At 40.0% G+C, this 25,122-nt stretch overlaps 1 protein-coding gene across 2 annotated transcripts in view; it reads right to left on the reverse strand.

Moving 5' to 3' along the window:
* Positions 1-25,122, reverse strand: part of LOC311042788 (F-actin-uncapping protein LRRC16A-like) — a 93,797-nt gene that overhangs the window by 10,722 nt on the left and 57,953 nt on the right. For both annotated transcript variants that reach the window (XM_084053793.1, XM_084053792.1), the window contains exons 16-31: positions 22,140-22,247; positions 21,779-21,848; positions 19,782-19,863; positions 19,559-19,658; positions 18,627-18,681; positions 13,863-14,035; positions 13,577-13,645; positions 10,943-11,036; positions 9,809-9,907; positions 9,575-9,703; positions 8,629-8,760; positions 6,913-7,088; positions 6,678-6,765; positions 6,137-6,277; positions 902-968; positions 27-253 (exon numbers count right to left, since the gene is read on the reverse strand). In XM_084053793.1, the coding sequence (XP_083909919.1) occupies positions 27-253; positions 902-968; positions 6,137-6,277; positions 6,678-6,765; positions 6,913-7,088; positions 8,629-8,760; positions 9,575-9,703; positions 9,809-9,907; positions 10,943-11,036; positions 13,577-13,645; positions 13,863-14,035; positions 18,627-18,681; positions 19,559-19,658; positions 19,782-19,863; positions 21,779-21,848; positions 22,140-22,247 (1,810 nt within the window). The remainder of the gene's footprint in view (positions 1-26; positions 254-901; positions 969-6,136; positions 6,278-6,677; positions 6,766-6,912; positions 7,089-8,628; positions 8,761-9,574; positions 9,704-9,808; positions 9,908-10,942; positions 11,037-13,576; positions 13,646-13,862; positions 14,036-18,626; positions 18,682-19,558; positions 19,659-19,781; positions 19,864-21,778; positions 21,849-22,139; positions 22,248-25,122) is intronic.

Consider the following 25,122-nt stretch of genomic DNA (forward strand, 5'->3'; position numbering starts at 1 on the left):
ATGCTAACCTGGTTCTATATACTCACAGGTATCTTGCTGGACTGGGTCTTCTTGTTTCTGCGGGGTCGTAGTTTGGTGAAGTGCTGAAGCTTCTTGCCCTCCTCAGATGGTAGTTCCCCCATCCCCCCTGATGCCCCACGCTTGTCCTTGCGTGAGGCCTGAGATGAGGGAGCAGGGTGTTGAGAGGATGTAGATGTGTCATCCGTATGGACTGGGACATCTTCCAGGGCCTTGTCCAGGTCAAACTCCATTTCTATTGGTTGGAGGATCAATCAGATAGTTGCTACTATTAGATAATGAATGTTTTTTATAACACACACACACGTGGTTGTTTCCACTAAGATCTGCTTCATTTCAATCAGAAGAGCACCGAAGTCTGACGTAATTTACACATCCTATCTGGGTCGTGGGTCGTGCCCCCCCCCCCCCCCCCCCCCGTTCTGAATTCCCATAGACGTGTTTAATATCGCGTCACATAAGAACTGTGTTCCAAAAATAAACAAACGACCCCGGCAGTTTTACTCTTATGGATATGAACCATCAACTGACGGTGAGAAAACGCTAATGTTACTTCCGACGAATTAGTTAAATTTTCGCCAGAAACAGACTGTTTCACATATGAGTGACTGACTATCATAAACGATACAGAGCCACCTCCCTGACAATATCGCCGAGACAGTTTGTTTATTTTTGGACCACAATTCTTATATGAGACGATTCTATGATGACCCAATGTTATTCTCCATAGCGAAATTACTTTACGAACCAGGGGATGGACGAGTGACGTCAGGACTTCTGTACTCTATTGAGACCTTTTTCATCCCATAAACATACTGTCCGCACGTTGTGATGGAAACAATACATCATCTCATACAAAGAGTAATGAATAAATTATTCTTACCAAAGGCACGAGAAACAGGCCTCAACATTCTGCTGTGGATGCTTTTCCTCTTGGATTTAGGAGTCATCTGAAGACAACAGGAGATTTTAAAAGTTAAGATAGTATTGTTAACATACTCTCCCAGCTGCCAATCAGCCACACCTCTACCCAAAGAGCTCTGAGGGCATAGACACACAATGCACCACCTACTGTATCTTCAGCATAATATTTTATATACACAGCACAATATACTGTATATTCCATACAACGCAATTTTACAAAATTGTGCAGTTTATGAACAAATGCAAAGGCTAGCAATTCTGATAAGAGATATGTCCATAGCTTCCACACAGGTGTGTATAGCCTGTCTGTTCTAAGGCTGTACAGGTGTGTATCTACAATGTTACGAAGCTGTACAGGTGTGTATCTACAATGTTACAAAGCTGTACAGGTGTGTATCTACTGTATCCTCTCTGTTATGAAGCTGCGTCACAGCCTGTCAAAGTTTGATTTATTACCAAACTGGAGAGGTTACGACCTCCATCTACTTTCGCAAATTGTTTCTTCATTCCTTCGCTTCCTGGTGATAGGTGAAAAGCAAAATCATAATGGATTCTATAGGGATAATAATGAGGTAATATCCACATTGTCAGGTATGAAATTGCTTCCCGGTAAAACATGTAGGAAACATACAAGCGTGTCAATACATGGGTGTGACTAATCAGCTATTCAACCACTTCAGAATATCAAAGACATCTAATTATTGCTGACATGGGAAATGTTTTGTTTAAGCAGCACTCAAGGCAGGCACACACACTTTATTTATAAGGACTATGCATTGAATATTATGAGATGCTAATGGCAAAGCTATCCCATCTCAAATTGACCCTGTGTTTGAGAGAAAAACTTGGGCTCAAATATTATGTTGAATGTGAGTGGCATTTCAAACAGTAGTACACAAGGTAAGACGCAAAACTGACTCCACAACCACAGAGGTTTCCAAATGTTTGTTCAACAATTTGAACTTCAAATTCATGTAAAACAGCTTTCTTAATATATTGAATAGCTTTCAGTAATATCATAATCAAGAGATACCTAGATTAGAAGGCATTCTTAGGCTCCTCTGTCAGATAGTGACTGATATGTATGGTAAATAAGGAACATGGAATTTGTGTGTGTGTGTTTGTGAGATCTTTTGGTGCTAGTAGACAGATTCTTCTTTTGTTTTTCACTTCTGTTATAATGAGTGTTCTTCAGTACTGTAGTACCACCTGGTATGGATGTCTGTCTGTAGCCTTAAAGTCACAACTGCTGCAGCAACTGAACATTTGTTCAAAGATTGTTGGACAGCCACTTCAGAGGCTCTATACAACTACGTATAATGATAGTATGATAAGGTTGTCAAGGAATATCACTTCAAACACTAGCCATGCTTTGTATGGAGAATATAGGTTGCTGCCTTCAGGAAGGAGATACGGTGTTCCTACATACAATAAGGTCAAACTGAAGAGGTCCTTTGTCCATCAGACGACACTGAGGCTTAATCAGGATTTATAGGCCAAGGGTAGGCTGAGAGGTGGACATTGCTCTTGTCTTTGTATGTCTTTATGTATGTATTTTGTATTGTGTTTTGTTTTTCTTGTGTCATGTCAAATGTGTGAACTGTTTATTGTTGCATACATGGCTGCTGGGTCGCAAGACAAATTTCAGTGTGAACTGACAATAAAGTATTATCGTATCGTATCGTGTTAATATTTACAAAGGTGGTCATGATAATGTATAGCAAGCTAAGTGAAGAGCACTTCAGTGTGGCTGGGGGCAAAAGGAGAGTGATATTACAATCGTGTGCACATTCAATGACAAAATGCCACAGAAAGAGAGATAAAGAATGAGATTAAGTGTTCAAACGTATTATTTAAATGTTGCAAGGACTCCATTATGATTGTGAACACAGTGAGGGCTGTTAATGCTTCTAAAATCTAAAGCACAGAGGACAATACAGCAGGCAGACGCAGTGAAGAGGCACAGTGTGGACAGAGAAAAACAGAGAAACAAAACTATAAGACAAAAGAGTGTGGAGGTGAGAGACAGGGGACAGCACAGAATTACTTACACTCGTGCAGCACAGAGTCTCCATGAAGCAAAGGTTGAAAGAGAAGGAAGGAACAGAGGAAAAAAATAAACAAATAAATAAATGAAAGAAAGAAAGTAGTAAAAAAGAAAGACAAAAGAAACAGATCACAAAGTAAGGCTTAACCCATTTAGGGCGGGAACCCCTATTTGTAACTATACCTTTCGAGGGACCCCTTTTGGGGTTGTTGTTGTACATTATATACTATAGCAACATCAATTTTTTGTAATTTTGGAATATATATTTGAAGTTTTTCAGAAAATTTCAGCCTCAGGTCTAAATGGGTTAATGAAGAGAAAGAGAACACAAAGGAAAAGAACAGCCACTAAAGAGAATGCTAAAGCCAAATCTATACTCCATTGTACGATGTCACTTGCCAAAAAGAATGGATTTTCAAGCTAACAATGCATCACATCGCTTGGTAGAGTACACATTTAGCTTAAGAGCTATAAAAAAGAGAAACTCATATACACTGCTGTGGCCTGCATTTACAAGACGAAAAGTGTTTCCACATACAATACAGTATGTTGTACTGTATGTCATAGAATAAAAGCAATATTGTTTTTGCATTGCCAATAATAATAACTGAGTATCATCCAGTGCTGATCTGAACACTTTGTTACAGAACTTTTTTTTGGTGCAATTTTCCAAATTAGAGCAATCTACAGAGCTTTCCGCCATACTGTATGTTACAAAATGGAAACACACATACGTATACTCAAACATACATACTGTATGGGCAGATAATCTACAGTACTGTATAGTACTTTAGTATTAGTATCAGCACAGACTATAAAATATACTGCAGGAATTTGGGTCAAGATCTGGTTTGTTTGTCTTTATGTCTGGACAGCAGGTTATTCAAATGTATTGTAATGAGCTGAGATAAACTGATTACAGATGACACCGAGTCAGGTGCACCACAGCACAGAATGACACACACACACACACACACACACACACACACACACACACACACACACAGCTAATTTATTATTCATAAGCTCGGCATTAATGCAATTGTCAATACAGGGCTAACTCTGTCTTGCAGATTTAGAATAACATATCAGTTAGCCAAATCACATGAGGCAGGTACTGTATGAGTTGTGTGTGCAGGGGCGTGTGTGCAGTGGTGTGTGCGTGCGTGCGTGCACTAATCTAATCACATTTGACAGGTGCTGTATGTGTATGTGTATACGTCAGTGTTTACACGTGAGTTGTCTATGCATGTGCGTATGTGCATGGTTGATCTAACCACTCTTGACAGCTATCTGGTCTGTGACATTAACAGTAATATACTGTAGATAGATTCTTTGCAATGGCTTTCTCTGTAAAACACCTGACACCTCAAGCAATCCTTTTCATCCAGGTTTACTGCCTACAACATCTGCCGTGCCAGCCTTTACCTCAGCTCTCTCCATCTCTCTTAATGTTTCCTCTTATCCACTCTTTACTTAAACCAGGGGTGGAAAGTTACAAGATTAATTCATTCATGTCACAATATTTATGTGTAAGCTTTCTTTGGACATTAGTGTTGCTGAAATTGCAATATTTCACCAAGGTATTGGCAAATCTCCCCTTCTGCTTCTTAGTCTTAGCTTAATGTTTTTAGCTTTTCACTTTTTCGCTCCTAATAAAGTTGTTTATTTTTATTTGTTTTGTAAAGCGACTTTGGGTACTAGGAAAAGTGCTATATAAGTCTGATGTACTACTATTATTATTATTATTGACTGCTAATAATTCACAGTATTTGTTAATACATATTACAATAGCTATATTACTAGAAGTGGCATTGGTAGGTTTGAGAATTGCAATGCACATTAGATTCAACAGGGGGCGTTATTAACACACCTGAGATGTGTTATTAAACGAGTTGCAAACAAAGACATCTGTCATCTCTAGACTCCAGACAAGCCATTCACTCACAAGAAAACGTTGTGGTGAAGATAAAATGAACAGTTTGAATCAATCAAAAAAAAGTTTAAACAAAAATAATCTGAGAAAAGCTTCAAGTTCCACTTTATGAAATAAATAAATAAAAAGTCACTGGAAATTCAGCCACCAGACAGTATTGGTAAATAAAACACGTTTGTTGTTCTCAGATCATCACCCTAACCTTAACCTCAACAAACCCATGCCTAAACTTGTCATGTGATTGCCCCTGACCAATCAAAGGGTGTAGATCGGAGGGTCCACCAGCTGAATATCAAAAATAGCAGATGTTCAAGCTTGCAGCACGGCATGACCAATTTTGATTTTTTTTTAAAACACAATTCTTCTCTTCTGGGGGTCCCTGGCACAAAATATTTTCAGGTGGGGGTCCGCGGCCATATACTGTATATATCACTTTGGGGGTCCTTGGCATGAAAATGTTTGCGAACTACTCGTTTAGAAAGCATTTTGACTCAGGTCTTAATGGGTTAGACAAAGGGATATTTCACTTTGACACATGTTTGAGGTCATTTTAACTTCTACTCTGGCTTTAGTGAGCAGCCCAGATCGTTTTTAAGTTGGTTGATTCAGTATTTAGATATTTGACATTCATTTTATCAGACCCTTCCTACTTTAAGTATATAAACCCATTCTAACTTCAAACTCCATTTTAACCCTGTTAGATTCGTTGAAAACACTTGTCCTTGGTACTGGTGAATGATATTGACTAATGCGTGAAAGTCAGAGTAGACATTAAAAAGGACCTCAAAACACGTTTTGAAAGTGAAATATCTCTTTTAAGGTTTTCGGTATTGGAATTACAAACTATGACATGACTATGAGTGTCAACATGAATGGCTTCACCACTATCTGAAACAACTCATGTTCACTGTGCGGTGTAGTTTAAAAGTGAAAAGCCCAGTAAGCATTTTAGAGTGCAGTCCATTCTACACACAGCAGAAGTCTTAAAGGAATTCATACATAGAAAAGTTGGCAACATTAAGATTATAAAGAACATGGGATGTCTTCACACATTTATTGTAACTACATACAGTAGCAAAAAGGAACTAATCCACTTAATATAATCTGGAGAACTGATATGGTACAATTTAACCTTTGAAGCTACTAATTACCATTATCAATACATTATGTAGCTCACGGTACGCGTACACACACCCCCACCCTCACAATACCATGCATGGCTCCAGATCATCCAGCCTTTCACCCTCTAGCAACTCAGTGGAAGCCCGTTTAGGAACCCTCTCCTCTGGGACGTCCAGGTCTAGTGAGCCCTGCTGCTGTAAAGGACGACCTCGACGCACCAGGTGGTCTGCCTAGGAGGAGCAGGAAGGAGAGACATAAAAGGAAGAGTGGAAATTAGTTATTATGTGATGAGTGGACAAGATAATTAGACTCAATGAACTTGGATCTTTCTTAACCGATTAGTGTGGTTTTGTAGGGAAAGAAATAATTAATTAACCCGTTAAGACCTGAGGCCCAATCTACAAATGCCTTCTAAATCAGTAGTTCTCACACTTTCAAGATTTTTCAAAAAAGTTCAAAAATAACAGATGTACAAGCTTGCAGCATGGCACGAACGGACACAGATACTTTCCCGGTTTTAATTAATCAAATGAGAGGGACAAGCACTCTGCTGCTAAAAGGACAATACACAGAGAAAATTAAAATATATGAAACCCTTCATAGACAGCAACCATTAAGTGGAAGTCTTACCAGAGTATGTTGTGAGCTGGAGAGAGCCTCCAAGATCTCATCAACGATACGGTCAGACAGGAAAGATGCTAGACTCAGCTTCACCTCACTGAGAGACAATAAAAGGAGGCCATCGGGGTAGAGACAGAGAAAGACAAGACTGAGTGAAGTTTTTTGTATTTGTAAGCGTCAACAGACATTTGATTATTGAAGCAAAAACACATACAGTGCACACCACACACACACACACACACACCTTATTTTGTTAATAATATCAACCCCCGACTGCTCCAGGAGTGTTTTGGTGACAAAGCTCCTGGGAACGACCATCTTGGCTGTGCTGGCCTTCATGAGCTCTGGGCGAAGACTGCTCCTCTTCATCACATGAGGACACAGAGCCTCTGCTGCATCTACCATGCACTCCAATAGAGTCTGGAAACGCACAAACAAAACATGTGTGTTTTACACAGGACAGTCAAACAAAACTTATTCTACTATACTGCCACAAAAATGTGGAATGCCCTACCAACAGCCACACAACTTCAAGATTTCCCATTCAGATATAAGACTGACCTAAAAATTATGATTGGACATTATTCCCTGTTAGCCCCCAACAATAAAGGTTTCGTCCCAATTCTCAAGAATGGGTGTTAAATATACGTCCTTTTTGTTACATGAGCAAGATGCACTCTGATACAGTATGACCCTTTTGATTGAATAAACCTCTGGTTCACATACAGTTTGCTTATCTTTGCCTTTTATACCTTTAGTCTGATTAGCCACTAGCAATTAACCTTGAATTGTCACGTACAACAACATGAAGGGTGTAGGTGTGTGTATGTGTATGTGCATGAGCGGGATGCTAATTCCCAAATGAAATCGATAGATATGCAGTGTGTGTGTGTGTGTGTGTGTGTGTGTGTGTGTGTGTGTGTGTGTGTGTGTGTGTGTGTGTGTGTGTGTGTGTGCGTGCGCGTGTGCACCTAAATCATCGTATCATGTGTGTGTGCAACTTAGATCACACGTGTACATGTATGTGTGTGATGTTGAAGCTGACAGTAAATCAATAGATAAGGAATGAGCATAGAAAAGGTTGTGCCTCTTTCCAGTTCTTCTAACGACAGGGTGCACATAGTGACAGAAGCTATAGCTGCATCTATAACCACACGAGATATTGAACTATTTATCCTCTTTTTATCCTTTCTTTTTGTGCCACGTCACAGCATCATTCATTTATGCCAGCGATTCCCAACCTGTGGGCCTATACTGTACAGTATATCGCAAGTGGGCCCCCAAATACTGTAATTGGCAAAACACTTAAGATTTTAATATGATTAAATATGTCAATCATTTCTGTATATTTCAGTTATTTGTTAAGCTTCATATGTTCCAATGTTCAATCCCAAACACACAATTAAATCGTTAATCGCAATTATTTGAGTGACAATTAATCATCAACTTAAATGTGTAATGGTGACAGCCCTAGTGGTCAGATGGGTGGGCTGAGAACACAGGGTGGTCCTGATACAGAAAAGGTTGGGAACCGCACAGCTTCTGATGAACTAGTGCTGCCTGTGGTCAATGTGACGCTGTGCTACTGACTGACACAAAGATATGTATTTATCAGTGGACAGACTCCAACTGACCTGTTCAACTCTGTTCAGCAAGCATTCTCTGTAATTATTATTGTAGTTGATGAAAATTTGATAATTAATATCTAATTGTTGACCTAAAAGTTTAATAAATTATTATATGAACTAATAACATGAGTCGTATTTACTGCTATAGTATAACTTCATTTTTACCTTTTCAACATGATGATGTGATTTGATTTGATTTTGGTCAAATATATACAAGTAAAATTACAATATAACCCAGGATAACGCATTAAAGCGTAATGAAACACTTGTTTCCAATGTAATCCTGCAGCATAAATAAAAAATAATAATAATAATAAAAATTGTAGGTCTACCTGTAGTTGTTGGTCCATGACAGTAGCCACCTCCCCAGCCATAGACTCCAGCTTTTCCTGGATGGGTCCCAATGAGGAACCATTCACCTCTTCTCTTGAAGCTGCTCCTAGGTGGTACAGGTTGGGTAGGAGCTGTGGAAGAAAGAGAAGATAATTCAACATTAATGTTGGACGGGTCGTGGCGAGTGATCAGATGTAGCTTCAAATGCTATTGACTGAAAGAAGATTAAGTGATGAATCTAAATAATTAATTTGCTCTTCTGTATAATAATTTTCCAGAAATAGTAAAACTTCAGAATAAAATTTTAAAAAAGTGTGGAAAATAAGGTTTTTTGTTTAGTTTTTCCCCCCAAAAATGGACAGGTGGCGCCATCTTGTGAGGTTCCACCGCTATTACTTTCCATGGTGTGATGTCACGTTCCCATTCTGGATATAATTTCAGGTAAAGTGTAATGGATTTGATAGACTTTAACAAGTCTGTCACTTTGCTTTTATCAGGTGTTTTAATTCAACTAGAGGTTCGGGCCGCTACACAACCCTCACATCTAGAGTTCAGGCCTATGTCTATACTGTATATGGAGATCTCTGTATCTGTCAGTCCTTGTGCCTTTTATGCCCATATATGGAGATCCCTGATGTCATCAGTATAATGCCCATACCGTATATGGGCATGCTGATATGCCCAATTGCCCATATATTGAGATTTTGGTATATGTCAGTCCTTGTCCCTTTTATGCCCATACAGGTATATAGAGATCCCTGATGTCATCGGTATATACCCATATATGGGCATGCCCCCTTTGTGCCCATATATGGAGATGACTGATTTGTTTGCGCCATATTTGGCACTCGGATATTTGGGTGTAGCTGCATTGGCATTAGCGTGACGTCAGAGGTCATAGGATGTTCTGATAACGTACTGTGTGGATAATGTGTCTTTTCTCACCGTTTTAGAGTTCCTGGCATCCTTGATGAGGTTCTCTGCAGACTTGACATCTTCTAAGACGATCTCTGTCTCTGAATTCCTCAGAGAGTTCAGGTGATCCTGCACCTTCACACAAATCCTGTCAATCATCTGGGAGATACAAATAAAAGGGTATGCAATCTGTAAGTGACTTTGATGAAAATAAATAAATAAATAACTTGCCGATAGGTATTACTGTGTCCTGTATGACTGCACCTGTTGCGTGGTTGTGGTGACAATGCCCTGCTGAAGCCGATAGGCCTGTTCCTGGAGGTACTTCCTGGTTTCATGGTTTCTATACAGATAATTCTCTATCTGGAGAGGAAAGAAAACAAAATACGATCTTGAATACCAAGTACAATGATATAACGTTGTAAATCTGTTGTATCACTTTTAGCCTTTATCAAAACAAAACAATTCTGTACTCCATCTGTAACTGTGCCAGTGGTGGAAAAAGTACTCAAATGTCTTTACTTAAGTAAAAGTATCAATACTGCAATATAGAAATACTCGGTTACAAGTAAAGGCCGGCATTCAACATTTTACTTGATTAAAAGTACAAAAGTATTGGTATCAAAATGTACCTAAAGTACCAAAAGTAGAAAGTACTCATTATGCAGAATGTCCCATTTCACCAGTTTTCAATGTATCCAATCTTTTGAAAATAACAGATCTACAAGCTCGATGTGACTCATTGTGAGGTTGTAGATCAGCAAGGTAGAAGTGGGTAATGTATGTTTTGTAAAAACAATCAAAATCTACAAAGTAACTAAAGTTGTCAAATAATTGTAGTGGAGTAAAAGTACAATATTTGCCTCTGAGATGTACAGTAGTGGAGTAGAAGTAAAAGTATTGAAAATTGTTAATACTCCAGTAATGTAAAAGTACCTCAAAATTGTACAGTACTTGAGTAAATGTACTTAGTTACTTTCCACCACCGATCTGTGATCGGGTATCTGAGTTGGTAGGGTGCATGCCTTTGAATCGCAAGGTTCAGTCCACCACCAACTAAGACGTGTGGTAAGTACTGGGAGCTGAGGGTACAGTAGGTTCCACCAGTAATCCATCTCCAAAGGATCTAGGGCTAGGCCCTACTCTAGGGCATTGTAACGGGGATAGACACCCTCGTTGCTCGGCTGATACCAACAATAAGCTATACACAGACCTACTTATTACGTACTTAAATCTGTATCTATAGTCTCAGTTTTCACATGACTGTCTCTATCCCAAAGTAAAATATATGGGGGACCTTGAAGAACAAACAACTGCCTCTTTACTGCTCACAAAGAGGAACTTTTATAGGAGTACTCTAGTAAATAAACTTAATGAGCTAATAACAAGCTAATATACTTTTAGTAGAGCATCCTCTGTCTTCTCAGGGCTGGCCTTCAGAGCCTGGGAGGCATCGATGATAGGGATTGGCATGAAACGGATGGTGAAGTTTCTAAGAAAGCAGACATCGGGAGTAAGGAAGGAGGGAAACATAATACAACTGTTTGTATAAGGGAGAGAGACAAAGAGAGGAACTGCAAGGGTTTAAAGAAACAAAATAGATATAACAGACAGAAAGAGAAAACAGTGTGTGGGCGCACGTGTGTGCGTGGACAAAGAGAGAAAGGTTCGTTTCCGTTATTCATATTCAACAGACATCAGCAGTGGATTCATATGCTGTACAGATATTTAAGTCTCTCCACGTCTGTTATAAAAAGGAAGTAAAATGGTGACATATTTTAAAAAAAAATGTATTACTTATCTCAATCTGTTTCTTTTTTTTTTTTACAGTAACTGTCTCGTGATTCAAATGAAAAAAATAGCATTACATGAAATTCTAAAAAAATATTTTAATAGAAATTCCTCTACAACCACGTCTCAGTGTCACAGTCCAATACTTTTAAATGAAACCTTGTTGGGGTTTTTTGTTTTCACTGTAAAGCACTTTGATCAACTCTGTTTATAAATGTGCTCAATAAAGAAAGTGTGAGCGCTCAGTTGGCATAATGACTAAATTGGGGGATAAGGGGGGTAAAAAGCAAAGAAAAATAATAAATAAAGCTGGATTGGATCTAATGGAAAACGCTCCTCTAGCTTTGACAATGACATCTCCATCATCAAATTGGGGACAACAATGTTATCCCCCATTAGACATATCGTCCCCAATCAACCTGTTCGACAGACCAAACCCCCCCCCCCACACACACAGGCCTTTAATTAGCAATACAAGTTCCACTTTTCTGAAGTTGTTTTCTAATTGACATTCCTGGCACACTTTATAATATGTAATCAGAACCCAATCCAATCTTCAAACATGATCTACTCTAGGAAACAGCTTGCGTGACTAGAATTTCTCATTTGATTGTAGCTTTGATCAGACTGTGAGACCGACCCCGGGGACTCATGCACTATTCACTCTCACCCAGACACACTCTCACACACACTCTCTCACCCAGACACACACATGTACAGACACAGAAAAGTATGAGATCAACCAGCTGTTCAAGGGAATCAAGACATTCCTGTAGTTGGGTGTGATTATTTTTCACAGGTTTGGAATTCAAAAATAACTTTGGTAGTATTCATGCCACTCTACCAAATTGTGAGATGAACACATTTTTCTTGTTTATAAAACATAAAGGATGTATTACTCTTTCAGTTTTGCAGTAACTGAAATTGTACTTTAAAATTGGAACTGTAAAATTGGTACAGAAAATTCAAGGAACCATGCAGCTTCCTGCATGATTTCCTGCATGAGGAGGATTTTCTGCTGAGTATGCAATACTGCACTGCAGTTAATCGACTCAAATAGAATCGCTGTTACCCAGATCTATCCAACAAGCTAATCAGCTTCTATGTACAACTTAATTCTATAGAGCACAAGGGAGCAACTGATAGAGCAAGCAAAAAGGATTATGGTACCTGCCAGTATCATATGCACCACCTACTATCAAAGTATCATCTTCCATCATAATGCCCATGAGAACGGAATCAGAGAAGACACTTACACTGGCCTGCCTTGGATTCTAATGTAGATGAGATATGTAGATGTAACATAGATGCAAAGGCAAGCACACACACACACACACACACACACACACACACACACACACACACACACACACACACACACACACACACACACACACACACACACACACACACACACACACACACACACACACACACACACACACACACACACACGGAACAACACAATGATGCAATCAGTTCAATATTACAATACAGATGGGGAAATGGTGAAAGGAATAATGAGGAATGTACTCTTTTGAGGATAAGAGAAGGACAGAGTAGGAATATGTACACCGAGGCCACAGCTGTCTCCCAGATGGAAATATGCTGGGATGTACATCTCATTTCACAGACCCACAGGAAATTGGATATAGAAACAGAGACAGAATATGTGCTTTCTAATTTGTTTTCTTAGCTCCCACCTCTGCACTTATAAATATCATATTTGTTCATTTCATTGCTTGTTCCCCCTTCTTTTATTTGTTTATTTATTCAAGTATTCATTTATTTATTTATCTATATCCTTTGTGTCACACACACGCCTACTACAGTTTAGGGAATTTAGCAACCTCTCCTCCAGTACACTAAAGGTTCTCCTCTGCTCATTACAAAGTCAATTGACAGATGGGTTCTCTGCTCATCTCGTCTCTACCAAGCTATGCATCTATTCATTTTGCTAGCAGGACTCACAAATCAGAAGATAATGACAGCATGCACAGCAGATAATATTCAAGAGGTGGCCACTTCTGACTGCACACACATACAGAGTACAACCATGCTATGTTTAATCAAGCTCACAAACACATCATAGCTCGGAATACATAAACACATGCACGTAATACGTTTACAGTAAGTTGTTCCATTTAGAGCTGATAAATGCGCACAGAGGCACACATCCATGCATAGCCCCACCTACACACACATACGCATACACAATCAGCTACAGATGGCTCTACTTACTTCTCGAGAGCGGCTGCTACGTCCTGCAGACCCTGAGGACTGGTGTTGTTCTTGTCCCAGATTACTGTCCTGCAATGATAAACGTACAGTATACACCGCTAGTAACGTCAACTGTAAATTAATGACTTGAATGAACAGTGGTTGTACATCATTTTAGTTCCCATACTGGGACAACTCTCTAATGCATGCCAACATCATTAGTATTTTTGTAGTAATTTGTCAAACATATATCTCCGCCAGTGTTACGAGTAAATACACACACGGAGAGAACAAAGACCCCACAGACCTGAGTTTGGAGTTGATCTGTAGTGCCTTAGCAAGCATCTTAGCTCCCATATCCCCCATGGCATTGCCACTGATGTCGAGCCTTGTCAGAGATGAATTGCTGCCCAGAGCATTCAAAACGATGGTCAGATCAGTCTTTAGTCTGGAGTCAGCTAGAGATAAAGAGGTCAGAGGCTGGGGAATGAAAAGGGTGCAGAGGACGTGGAGAGAAAGAGTAAGGGAGGGATAGAAAAGGAGAAAGGTAGAAACAAAGAGTGAAAACATTTATTATACCAAATCTGATACCTGCAGTACAGGGGCAGCATTTGGGGTCCCATGGGATGGCAATTGCCACCACCTAGTGGTGGCAATTTAATCACTTTTAATCACTTTTTAAGCATAATGTCTGAATGATTTTTGCAGATGAATCCTGTCCATCTAATGTACATGTGATGTGACAATGTTATAGACATGTTTTTGTCTTGCCTGCAACCATACATTCATTAGCCAATGTCAACCTGGCATCACTATTTTTTAATTAGTGTAGTGAAAATAGCAGATCTACAAGCTCAAAATGTGATGCGTAATGAGCTATGTGACCAGGTAGATTAGCTATTTTAGAAATAGGGCCTAAGTGGTCACTTTAGTAGTGCAGTAATTGAAACACTTTTCCTTTTCTTTTCAGCATTTGCTTCCGGATATCAGAGCAGGGCCACAGGGACATCACATTACCACGTGTTAAACACAAAGCACACAGTAAAATCCTCAGTGTTCATTTAACAATTTTTTACTCCTTACGGGTCCATCTGGTTCCATTTGTACAATGTCAAAATGAAATTAATAATTTGAATGTGTAAAATCATGTAGGGGGCTCAATGGGGCAATTGAGGAGGGTACAATGATTACCTGCATGGTACTATATTGTCTTTTTAATCTCTGAAAGCCATATTACACCTATACCAACTCGGTGTCTAAGTTAGAACACAGAAACAGTTATACACATAAACACACATAAAACAAGATGTAGAAGTGCATGGAATGTAAACCCGATTGGTTTTAAAGCATTAATGTAGCCGGGAAAAAAGCCTATATGAGCAGAGCATGGATCATCATCTCTGAACTGAACAGAGCAGCTTAACGCTCTAATGATCAACAAGAGAGGTCGTCATTCCATATCTGTAATGATAGAGAATGCATGAAGGATGTGTTTAGTTTGTCACTTGCGTGATAATTTAACATTAAAAATGTAAAAGATAATTTAACACTAAAAGCGTAAAAACATGACCCATAAGGGCCCTTTATGTGTTGCTGTTGGGATGCTGTTTAAATGAGCAGCAGTACTATCCATGGCAATAACGGCAGGACATTCGTTTTTATTTCTGATCTCTCAGGATGCAGACTGCTGCCATGCTCCTAAGGGGATTTATGCAGACATTAAACATAGCAATTTGAATAGATATGAGCTTATTCAATGATAGTAAGTCATCCATCCATTTGTGCGGCATATATCTTAGTTTACTAATGCAAAAACAGCAACAGCCATGTTTTCTCAAACCCATAATGGTAGATGTGGATATGCTTTGTCATAATAGCCAATGCTGTTCAATCAACTGCTTCCAGGACTGTTCCTTGCACACCATGACAGTTTAAAAGAGAACAAACTTGAAGGCAATGCAGACAAGTGCCTGTGTTGTCACAGTGTCACCACACAGATATAGAAATAGTTTTTTCCCTCAGGCTATCAGAACCCTGAAAAAATAAATGTCTTCCATTACTAAACAACCCTTTGCTCATAAACAAAACTCTTTCATTTTTTGGGGTTAAAACTCATGCACATATTGTATGGTACAGCATGTACTTGTATGAGTGAGTGACAAATAAAACCTCTTTGAATCTTTGAAGTAACAATCCCTATCAATGTACTGTACTAACAGTCTCTGTCTCCATAAATAAAATAAAACAATAATGTCCCACTGTATGTACAGTAATAAATTACATTCTGCAAAAGGATAAATATCTATCGCTTTGCCTACGAGAGAAATGTCATCTCCCATCTACCATGCAGCTGATATTGACATGGCAAACTGTATTCCCTTCATTTCCTATATCACCGCAGGGCATTGGAAATTATTATTCACAGAATTATGAAATAATTACTCGGGTTATCCATCACGCCTACTTTAATAAAGCAAGTGGAAGGAGGAATTGCAAATAATATAAATGAGATTGACCTCATACTAACCCATTTAATGTCCTTCAATAAAATTATGAATTGTATTGCTTTTTGAGGTGAAACTCATTCATTCTGAATTCTGTGGTAATACTGACATGATAGTCTGTGCTGAATATTATGTCAGTATGTGATTATGTTGTGCTGTCTGGTACAGTTAATAGCAATAGTATGATGAAACAATTTTGTTTAATATAATCTTTGATGGAATGTTGTCCTGTCTGGAGACAGACAAAAGCAAATCAGTGCCATCTTTAAAATAAATTCTTAAAGCATTTTTGTTTCCAGACAGCTTTGTACATTATTTGCTTTGACATATCTGTAACCCTCATTTTAAGGGACTGTCTAGATGTATTCTTGCTTATGATTATCCTCTTTTGTCATTGTTGTTTGATCGTCTGTAAAGCAACTTGTAATTGTTCAAGAGTGTGCCTTACAAATACAATGCATTTGCTATTTATCAGAGATCCAGTGACTGTCTACATTGTGGCTTAATCTCCCAGTGTGTGTGTGAGTGAAGCCAGAGGGAAACTTTCCTATGGCTACAATGCACACACACACTGTCTTTTTATCAGTCCACAGTCGGGGGAAAGCACAGACCTCACTCCTTGGACTGATGCCACAGAAATTCAGCAGAGTATCTTTACCATTAATCTGTGTCTCCTACTGGGTGTACGGGTCCAGCTAATCAGAGGTTCATCTCAGTGGAGGTAGGGACCAACTCTGTAAGTACATTTGAAACATGTTACCTTTGCAAGTTTGTTTCTGTGTGTTTGTAGATTGTTTCTAAACTTTGTGTTTGAAGGTTGTTTGTTTCCAACCTTTGTGGTTTGAAGGTTGTTTCTAGCCTTTGTGTTTGAAGGTTGTTTCTAACCTCTGTGTTTGTAGATTGTTTCTAACCATTGTGTTTGTACATTGTTTCTGTCCTTTGTGTTTGTACTGTAGTAGATTGTTTCTAACTTTTGTCTGTTGGTTGTACTACAGGTAACATTTGTCCAGTACTCATGACATCTACTACGCGCGCATCTCTCTTTCACTCTCAGACACAGACTCACAGAACCTCCTGCCAATCCTCCACAAGGCGTTTGAATACGTATCCGCTCCCTGAATCTGGCTTTTACTTAACAAGCCAATCACAGCCTAATTGTAAGTATCTGTTACAAACACCAAATCCTGTTACAAATCACCACTACCACCCCTCCCTATTCATTTGCCCCCGACTCGCTCTCTTTCTCCTTTCATACATGTCCTCTGCTGCCCCCATCCTTCTCTTCCTCATCATCTATCCTCCATTGTCTCTTACTTCCCTCAATCTTCTCAGTTTTTCAACATCCATGTGCACTGCGTGATAACCAGCTCATGATCTTCACACAAAAACACACACACACACACACACACACACACACACACACACACACACACACACACACACACACACACACACACACACACACACACACACACACACACACACACACACACACACACACACACACACACAGCTTTTCCCTGCAGTGAGCGGTTCAATAGGACTATCAATCTAACACTGTGGGGGATATAAATGAGCAGGCATGGGGCAAAGGCTGTTCCAGCCCATATGATGGAGACAGAGATAGAAGTGAGATGGATGGGGGGAGGGAGAAAGTGAGGTAAGTAGGGAAAATAAAAAAATAAAACTACAATGTGTATGACCCTTGTATATACTATGAAAAATTCATAGTATATATAAGGGTCATACAAATTGTGATATTTGAGGATATTTAATATCCTCATTTTATACAAAAGAGAAAGCGAATCGGAGATTGTATCTTGATACCACTACCATCCAACTGTGAATATGACTATGACTATGAATAATTATGGAGTCCCAAATTGATGGCATAAGATGTCTCCTCATTGATGGCTTTTTATCCCTGCAGCCTGAAAAATCAACTACGTCCTTACAGATTACCTAGCTTGACTATGAATGTATGCATGCACCCCTTTACATCTGGAATCAACCAATCAAATGCAGTTAATATCCGAATATCTGAATCATCTACATACACTTCATCTCTGCAAGAAAAATCTGGTCTCTTCTTAGTTTCAATTGCCTGAGATCCTAACATTCCAAGCAAATCCGCAAAGAGAAAGAGGCTTTTACCACAGGGGTAAAATGTGACATTTGCCATCATTTGGACCACATAACAAGGGCAATATCAGATATAGTTTAGGAAAAAAAGGGAGCCAGAAAACAGAGATGAAACACAGACAATAAAAGGAAAAGGGTTATTTTTCTTCAAGGCCCCCTTTTCTTTACACTCTTACATAATATGTAACCAGCTAACTCTTCAGAACTACTCATGGATTATCCATGCTTTGGTGTTATTTACCATTTATTTAATTTATTACCATTTATTTGCATTTATTATTTAATATCATTTATTTCACAAGATATTTTCTTGTGAAATAAATGGTAAATAACACCAAAGCATGGATAATCCATGAGTACTGTAGTTCTGAAGAGTTAGCTGGTTGCTGTTGAGATGACACACAAAGAGGAAATGAACAACTCACCGACTCCTCCTCCTGAATCATATGGACCAGGTTGTCCAAGACGGGAGCCAGGTTTCTGAAACAGTTAGAGATAAAGAGAAAGAAAATTCACAACATTTGATTGATTACTTGATTGTTTTTGCACAGGGGTTAAAAGGGCAAGAAACACTAGACTAAAGTCTGGTTTTGTAGAATGCTGTCCGCTTCAAGGGTAAAAACATGGCAGGCTGCATTAGGCTGACTTTATGGTAAAGTATACCGTGATCTAAGCAATGCAGCTCCAGATAATAAGATTAATAATGGGTGTGTTAGATTTAAGTGTGCCAATGTGCAAGCATTGATAATACTGTTGACTACCGTCTATGCTTGCACATTGGCACACAAAGGCCCCTAGCACACCAAATCTAAAATACCCATTATTAATTATGTTGTGTTTTTACCCCCTGAAGTTTTTAACGTGTACAGGGGGAAAAAATGGTTTCATTTCCCTTTAATTGTAATGCATTGAAGTTTATTGTTATTGGCTGTACAATCTGTAAGTACTGTGGTGAACTGGTCATTTCATGTACTAAAATAACATAAAATGTAGTGAGATGCACAGCTCCATAACATCATTCGAGAGCAGAGTCTAAAAAAAAGGGCATACAGTAAATGATGCAAGGCCTTTAAAGTGAAAACAATCGGAGAGACTGTTTGTGGCTTTCAACACCAGTCCTCCATCCTAGCTCTCTATTCCAAATTTGTTGTGACTCTAGCCCTCTTTTTTAACCCAAGCCTTGGTGTCCACTATCTAAGCACCGCACTCTTAATATCCCAGCCCACCCTGCTAGCCCCAGGATCTCTGTCCTATACCAGGCCTCTCTCTCTCTCTGAAACCCAGCACATCTTCATGGTCTTCAAAGACCCATTATCAGCTTGGGCCCCACCCGTCTCTTGCAGCCATGTGATCTTACTTGGACTTGATGTTGGTGAAGTTTTTGCCCAGTGAAAGATGTCTGATAGAGCGGTTCTTGGCTAGCCACACAAGCAGAGTGGACAGGTCAGAGTCCAGGCCTGGAAGTAATGAAAATAGTTTCAGCTACTAGTAAGCATTCATTTAGTCTGCGTCTTATAATCAAAGGGAAAAATACAAACAAAAACTAGTTTTGATTTTGGGAGATTTATGCAGTATCACACCATTGTCAGAGATGTCCAGACTGGAGATGTTGGGGATCTCAGCAATGCAGCCTTCTAGGATCTGAGATCCTCCCGATCGAAGCTATGGAGAAAGATATGGAGACATTAAAACACTGCACGCGCGCACACACACACACACACACACACACACACACACACACACACACACACACACACACACACACACACACACACACACACACACACACACACACACACACACACACACACACACACACACACACACACACACACACACACACACACACACACACTCTAGAGTAGATAGAGTACAGTGGGGTTATTATGTACTGTACACAACAGGTGTATACAAATTACACTAAACAAGACATGACACACAGTCATGTATACCAGCTTGCTTTCTTTTTTCTCTCTGTGTGTGTGTGTGTGTGTGTGTTTGCCGTGTATGCGCCATTTACGTGGCTTGTTTTCATAGACCTGGTTCCTGATTTGTCTCGCAGAATCTGGCAACACTGCTAGTGGCTCCCCATTGGCTTAGAACTGTTGCTTATTTCACTCGCAGAATCTGGCAACACTGCTAGGCTAGAACGGACGCTACGCAGCTCGTATGCAGAGGTGTAAAGTAACTAAGTACATTTACTCAAGTACTTTCAATCGAGAATATGTCGAACATACGGTATGGATTACTAGTAGGTCAGTCTCTTCTTTTACCAGCTTGCAAATGTCAGTCTCTTCTTAGACCAGCGTGCTTTACAAGCTGGTAAAAAAGATACAAGGAGAAAGGACCTGATACATATTGATGTGCTATCAAGAAATTATTGCCTAAATAGTGTTAGCTATTAAGAATCTAGAGGCTTATCATGCTTTTTAGAAAAGAAGCTCACAGACAGTAAAGTCATTACAATGCTGTAAAACATGTATTACAAAATCCTATTGCAATATTAATCCTTCAAGGGGTCAAAAGACAGAGACAGAGGGGTGAAAAATGGCATCAGTGAAGGACAAAAAAGCCAGCAGAAAATAAAGAATGAAGGAAAACACACAAACAAATACATGCAGCAACGGAAGTTAATTAATGAGGGAGCGCAGCCCAATACTTACACAATGGCCAAGCTTATAGAGGCGTTAGGGGAGAGAAGAGCATGTCAGAGCCAGGCCAACAATTACACACACACACACACACACACACACACACACACACACACACACACACACACACACACACACACACACCTAAAGAACACAGATGTTTTATCATCATAGTTCTATTCAAACTGAAGCTGGAAAATAAGCATACACCCACACATGCAAATTAAGCATGCACAATGCACATAGACTTAAAAACTGAAAAGACACATGGATGCAGGAGCTCTCCCTCTCTCTCACACACACACATACGCACACTCACACGCGAAAGCGTTGCTTAGCATTCAGAGGATAGAATGTGACAAGCCTTCCAAAACACTGAAGCATGGTTCCTGCAACTCCCAATTTGCAAACATCTCTATGTGAGGTTATAATTGAGCTTCCTGTGTAATTTGTATTCATGTCTTCTGAACAAGCTTTGAAGAAGAGAAAGGAGAGTGGCTGGAGTGTGTGTGTGTGTGTGTGTGTGTGTGTGTGTGTGTGTGTGTGTGTGTGTGTGTGTGTGTGTGTGTGTGTGTGTGTGTGTGTGTGTGTGTGTGTGTGTGTGTGTGTGTGTGTGTGTGTGTGTGTGTGTGTGTGTGTGTGTGTGTGTGTGTGTGTGTGTGTGTGTGTGTGTGCGTGTGTGTGTGCATGCAAATAGAAAAGGAAACTGAACCCGCCCCTCTTCTCTGTCTATGAAATATCCCAGTGCACAGGCATTAACAGTGTCACTCACAGGCCTGTCAAATACTCATTTTGGAGAGCATCCATTAAGAGCTGCGCCCACTAACACCAAGAGTGATGCTAGAGTTAGAGTAACATTCACCTCCAACCATTGATATTACACACACAAAGGGAAAAAGTGTCATGTCTGTCTCTGTGTGTCTTACTTCACAGCAGCTGAGGTCTAGAGAGACTTCCTTTAGGCTGGGGTTACTAGCCAGGCCGAGCAGCAGAGCTCTGCATGAACAGACAACACAGTAATATTTAATCTAATTCAAACGATATGAAACAGCTAACAGCAGCAGTGTTTAGGTTACTATTACAGGAGAGTACACAGTAGTATATACACAACAGAATACATTTATAATTTAAAACAAAAATGGAAACATATAGTCTAGCTTGGAGACGAGGTACAGTATACCACATAATTATGTAAAATGTAAAAACTGAGAGGAAAGGATGGGGGGAGGAAAGGTTTGTCATGGACGCTAGAGACTATGAAGAGAAACAATATTAGGTAATACTCACTTGAGGGCCTCTGGAGACAGCTTGGTTCCTGACACATTGATGAAGCTGAGGGACATGGCACTGCTGAAGAAGTGCTTGAATGACGGTGGTACCTCTTTGCCCTTTCGGCTGATGGAGAGAAGATGAATGACGTCAAAAAGATTCTTTAGACTATTTAGGTACTTAGCAAACACTAGCGACTTGTAAGATTGGAGTAAGTGGCAACAAACGACAGGATAAGTGGCCAAATAGGATGCTAAAAAAACAATTAAATGCTAGAAAGAAACTAGGATAGCAGGTAAAGATCAAACCTATCATGTCTAAATAAAAAAAGATCTAAATGAAAATAACAGTGACAAGACAACATTTTGTGATCATTTTCAATACTAAAATGATTCCTTCAGCCAAAAACCCATGTCACTACTGACGACCCATCTAAAAGTTTTGGAAAGTAGGTTTAACAGAATTTAAAGAAACACTAAAATGCAGCTGGGTATTTCAGAGGTCTCTGATAAACCAGATAACTAATCAAAGAGACCATGAAAAAGGATAACTACAAGAGATCATTTATATCTAATATAAAAGTTATATTGAGATTAGACAAATTATTAACATTTATAATCACATAAAATAGAGAGAATGTAATGCAAAGTTTTACAAAGCTAACCGTGTAAACCTGAAACTATGGTCTGTTTCTGCAAGAATTGATATCATGATGATATTATATATTTTAGTAAATCCTGATATGTATACAAGCAGAAAACGCAGCGGTAAATGCCACGTTATCAGCTTACTCGGCATTGCCGGGGTTATTGAACTGTCAATCAACATGTTCAGGTTTCGACACCCAAAATTGTCCGGGTTATTGCCCGCCCTCCCCTTTCACTCTCCCTCTCTCTTGCCGATCGAGTTCAGGACTGAGGTCACACACAACCTCCCTTCTCCACCCCCTCACACCCCCTTTTCTCTCACTGATCGAGCGAACAGAAACCACCGCCTAACAAGGCAGATTTGTACTGACGTTAACTGTTGCTTAACATCGCCGATTTGAGTACACAAATCTGGGCTGAATCTTGGGCATGTCCACATTTTGGGCACAAACCGCCAGCTTGACATAGACAACTTGAATTTTATCCTCCTATAATTCTAGTAACCTCTGTAGTAGTGTCTGTGTGAGACCAAACCAGTGAAGCCGTGTCTGAGACCAAACCACTGAAGCCAAACCTGTGAGCCCAAACGCGTTTCTGCCCGGTTCTCCTCACTGCCTGGCGCTATTGCTCTCAAATCGCGCACAGCCATTGACCATTACCATGTGCATGGAACTGTCGAGCCAGTTCTTCGATATCACTAAATCTCAGCTGTTTATTTGCTTTTGGATGTCAAAGAATGTCGCCAGCCTCGCATCTACAGCCCCACTGCTTCACACAGTTGAGCAAAATGGGTCTGTAACTCTGAGTGTACAAATGGAACCAAATGGACTCTAACGGGTCCATTTGGTTCCATTTGTACACTCTCAGAGTTAAATTAACATAGATTTTACGATATAAACTGGGGTCCAAGAGATAGAAATGCCATTAAATGGGGGTCCGTAGATTAATGCATGTCAAACTGGGGGTCCTTCAAATTAAAATGGTTGAGATTCACTGCTAGAGCCGAAAAAAAATCTTCTCTTATGGGGGTCCCTGGCATATCTTTTCAAATGGGGGTCCGCGGGCTAACAAGTGTCAATTTGGGGGTCCTTGACATGACAAAGTTTGAGAACCACTGCACTACATAGTACAAACTCACTTTCCATCCCTGATAAACTGTCTGTTCTCAGCGCATAAGCCAAACTGCACACTTTGGGTGCTCATATCCCCCTACGGGTATGGTCTAGTATAGATGATGTTTTTGCAAATCCTGATATAATACACACCCTTTCCCTCACACCTGTACTCCTCTCTCTTACCTTTGCTCTCCCCTCTCATCTCTCCTGTCCTGCCCTCCTCTGCCCAACTCCTCTTTTCTCCAATCTCCCTACCCTCCTTCAACTCTTCTCTGAGTCCCCCCACACCTCTCCCATCACATTTCCTCCCAATTTCTTTCCCCCTCTTCTCCATTCCCCATCCTTTGCCTCGGTTCTGCTCATCTCATATCATGCCTCTCTCCATCTCATGCTCATTGTGTTGTACTCCTTCTGGTCACCCCTCCTTTCCCTTTCTCTTGTCCTAAAGTCGTCTATGGCTCATCTCCTATCCCGCCTCCTGCTCCTGGCTTTCCATCCCCTCCCTCCCTCTACACCCGATGAAGTCCTCTCCAATGCCTCATCTCCTCCCCAGAGACAGACTGGAAAGAGAGATAATGACAACAGGACAGGACTCCTCTGACACTCCCACTGCCCTGGCCCATCTGTTACACACACACAAATGGCATGCATTGTAAATGAAAGCACACGCACGCACGCACACGCACACACGCACACACACACACACACAGTTCAGTGTTTCTGTAATGGTACTTTTTTGCCAACAGGACGCACATAGATCAGCACAGACTATCCATCAGTGAAGGGAGTTACTGTAGGATGTCTGCATGGATAACATTAGGAGACAAAAGAGAGACATGCAGCTCTTCTTTCAGCAGGGATAATGAAGGTCTGCATAATAAGTTAGCAGGCTTGTCCATCAATTTCCAAATTCTGCATGTGTTTCGCTACTGTGAAGTGTAGCGTATTTAAAAGAACATCTTTATGTTTTTCCCCATCCTGACCAAGACTCACATAAAATAGTGCCATCTATCCCAATGTCATTTCTCTGGTTAAAATACAACACAGAGTAAAAATGATAAAATATCAAAAGGGTGGCGGTGCACATAGACGTTTTGAATTTTGGAGCAGATGTGCGACATGTAATGATATGCAACTGCTCTGCTAACTGCATCAGATTTGGTTCACTGACTGGGAATGGATTTGACCCTGAAGACCATTAGTTTGATGTTTATCACTCACATGGAGGCTAGAGGTAAT

This window comes from Gymnoscopelus microlampas (genome assembly GCF_963454915.1).
Source record: "Gymnoscopelus microlampas genome assembly, chromosome: 3".
Lineage (NCBI taxonomy): Eukaryota > Metazoa > Chordata > Actinopteri > Myctophiformes > Myctophidae > Gymnoscopelus > Gymnoscopelus microlampas.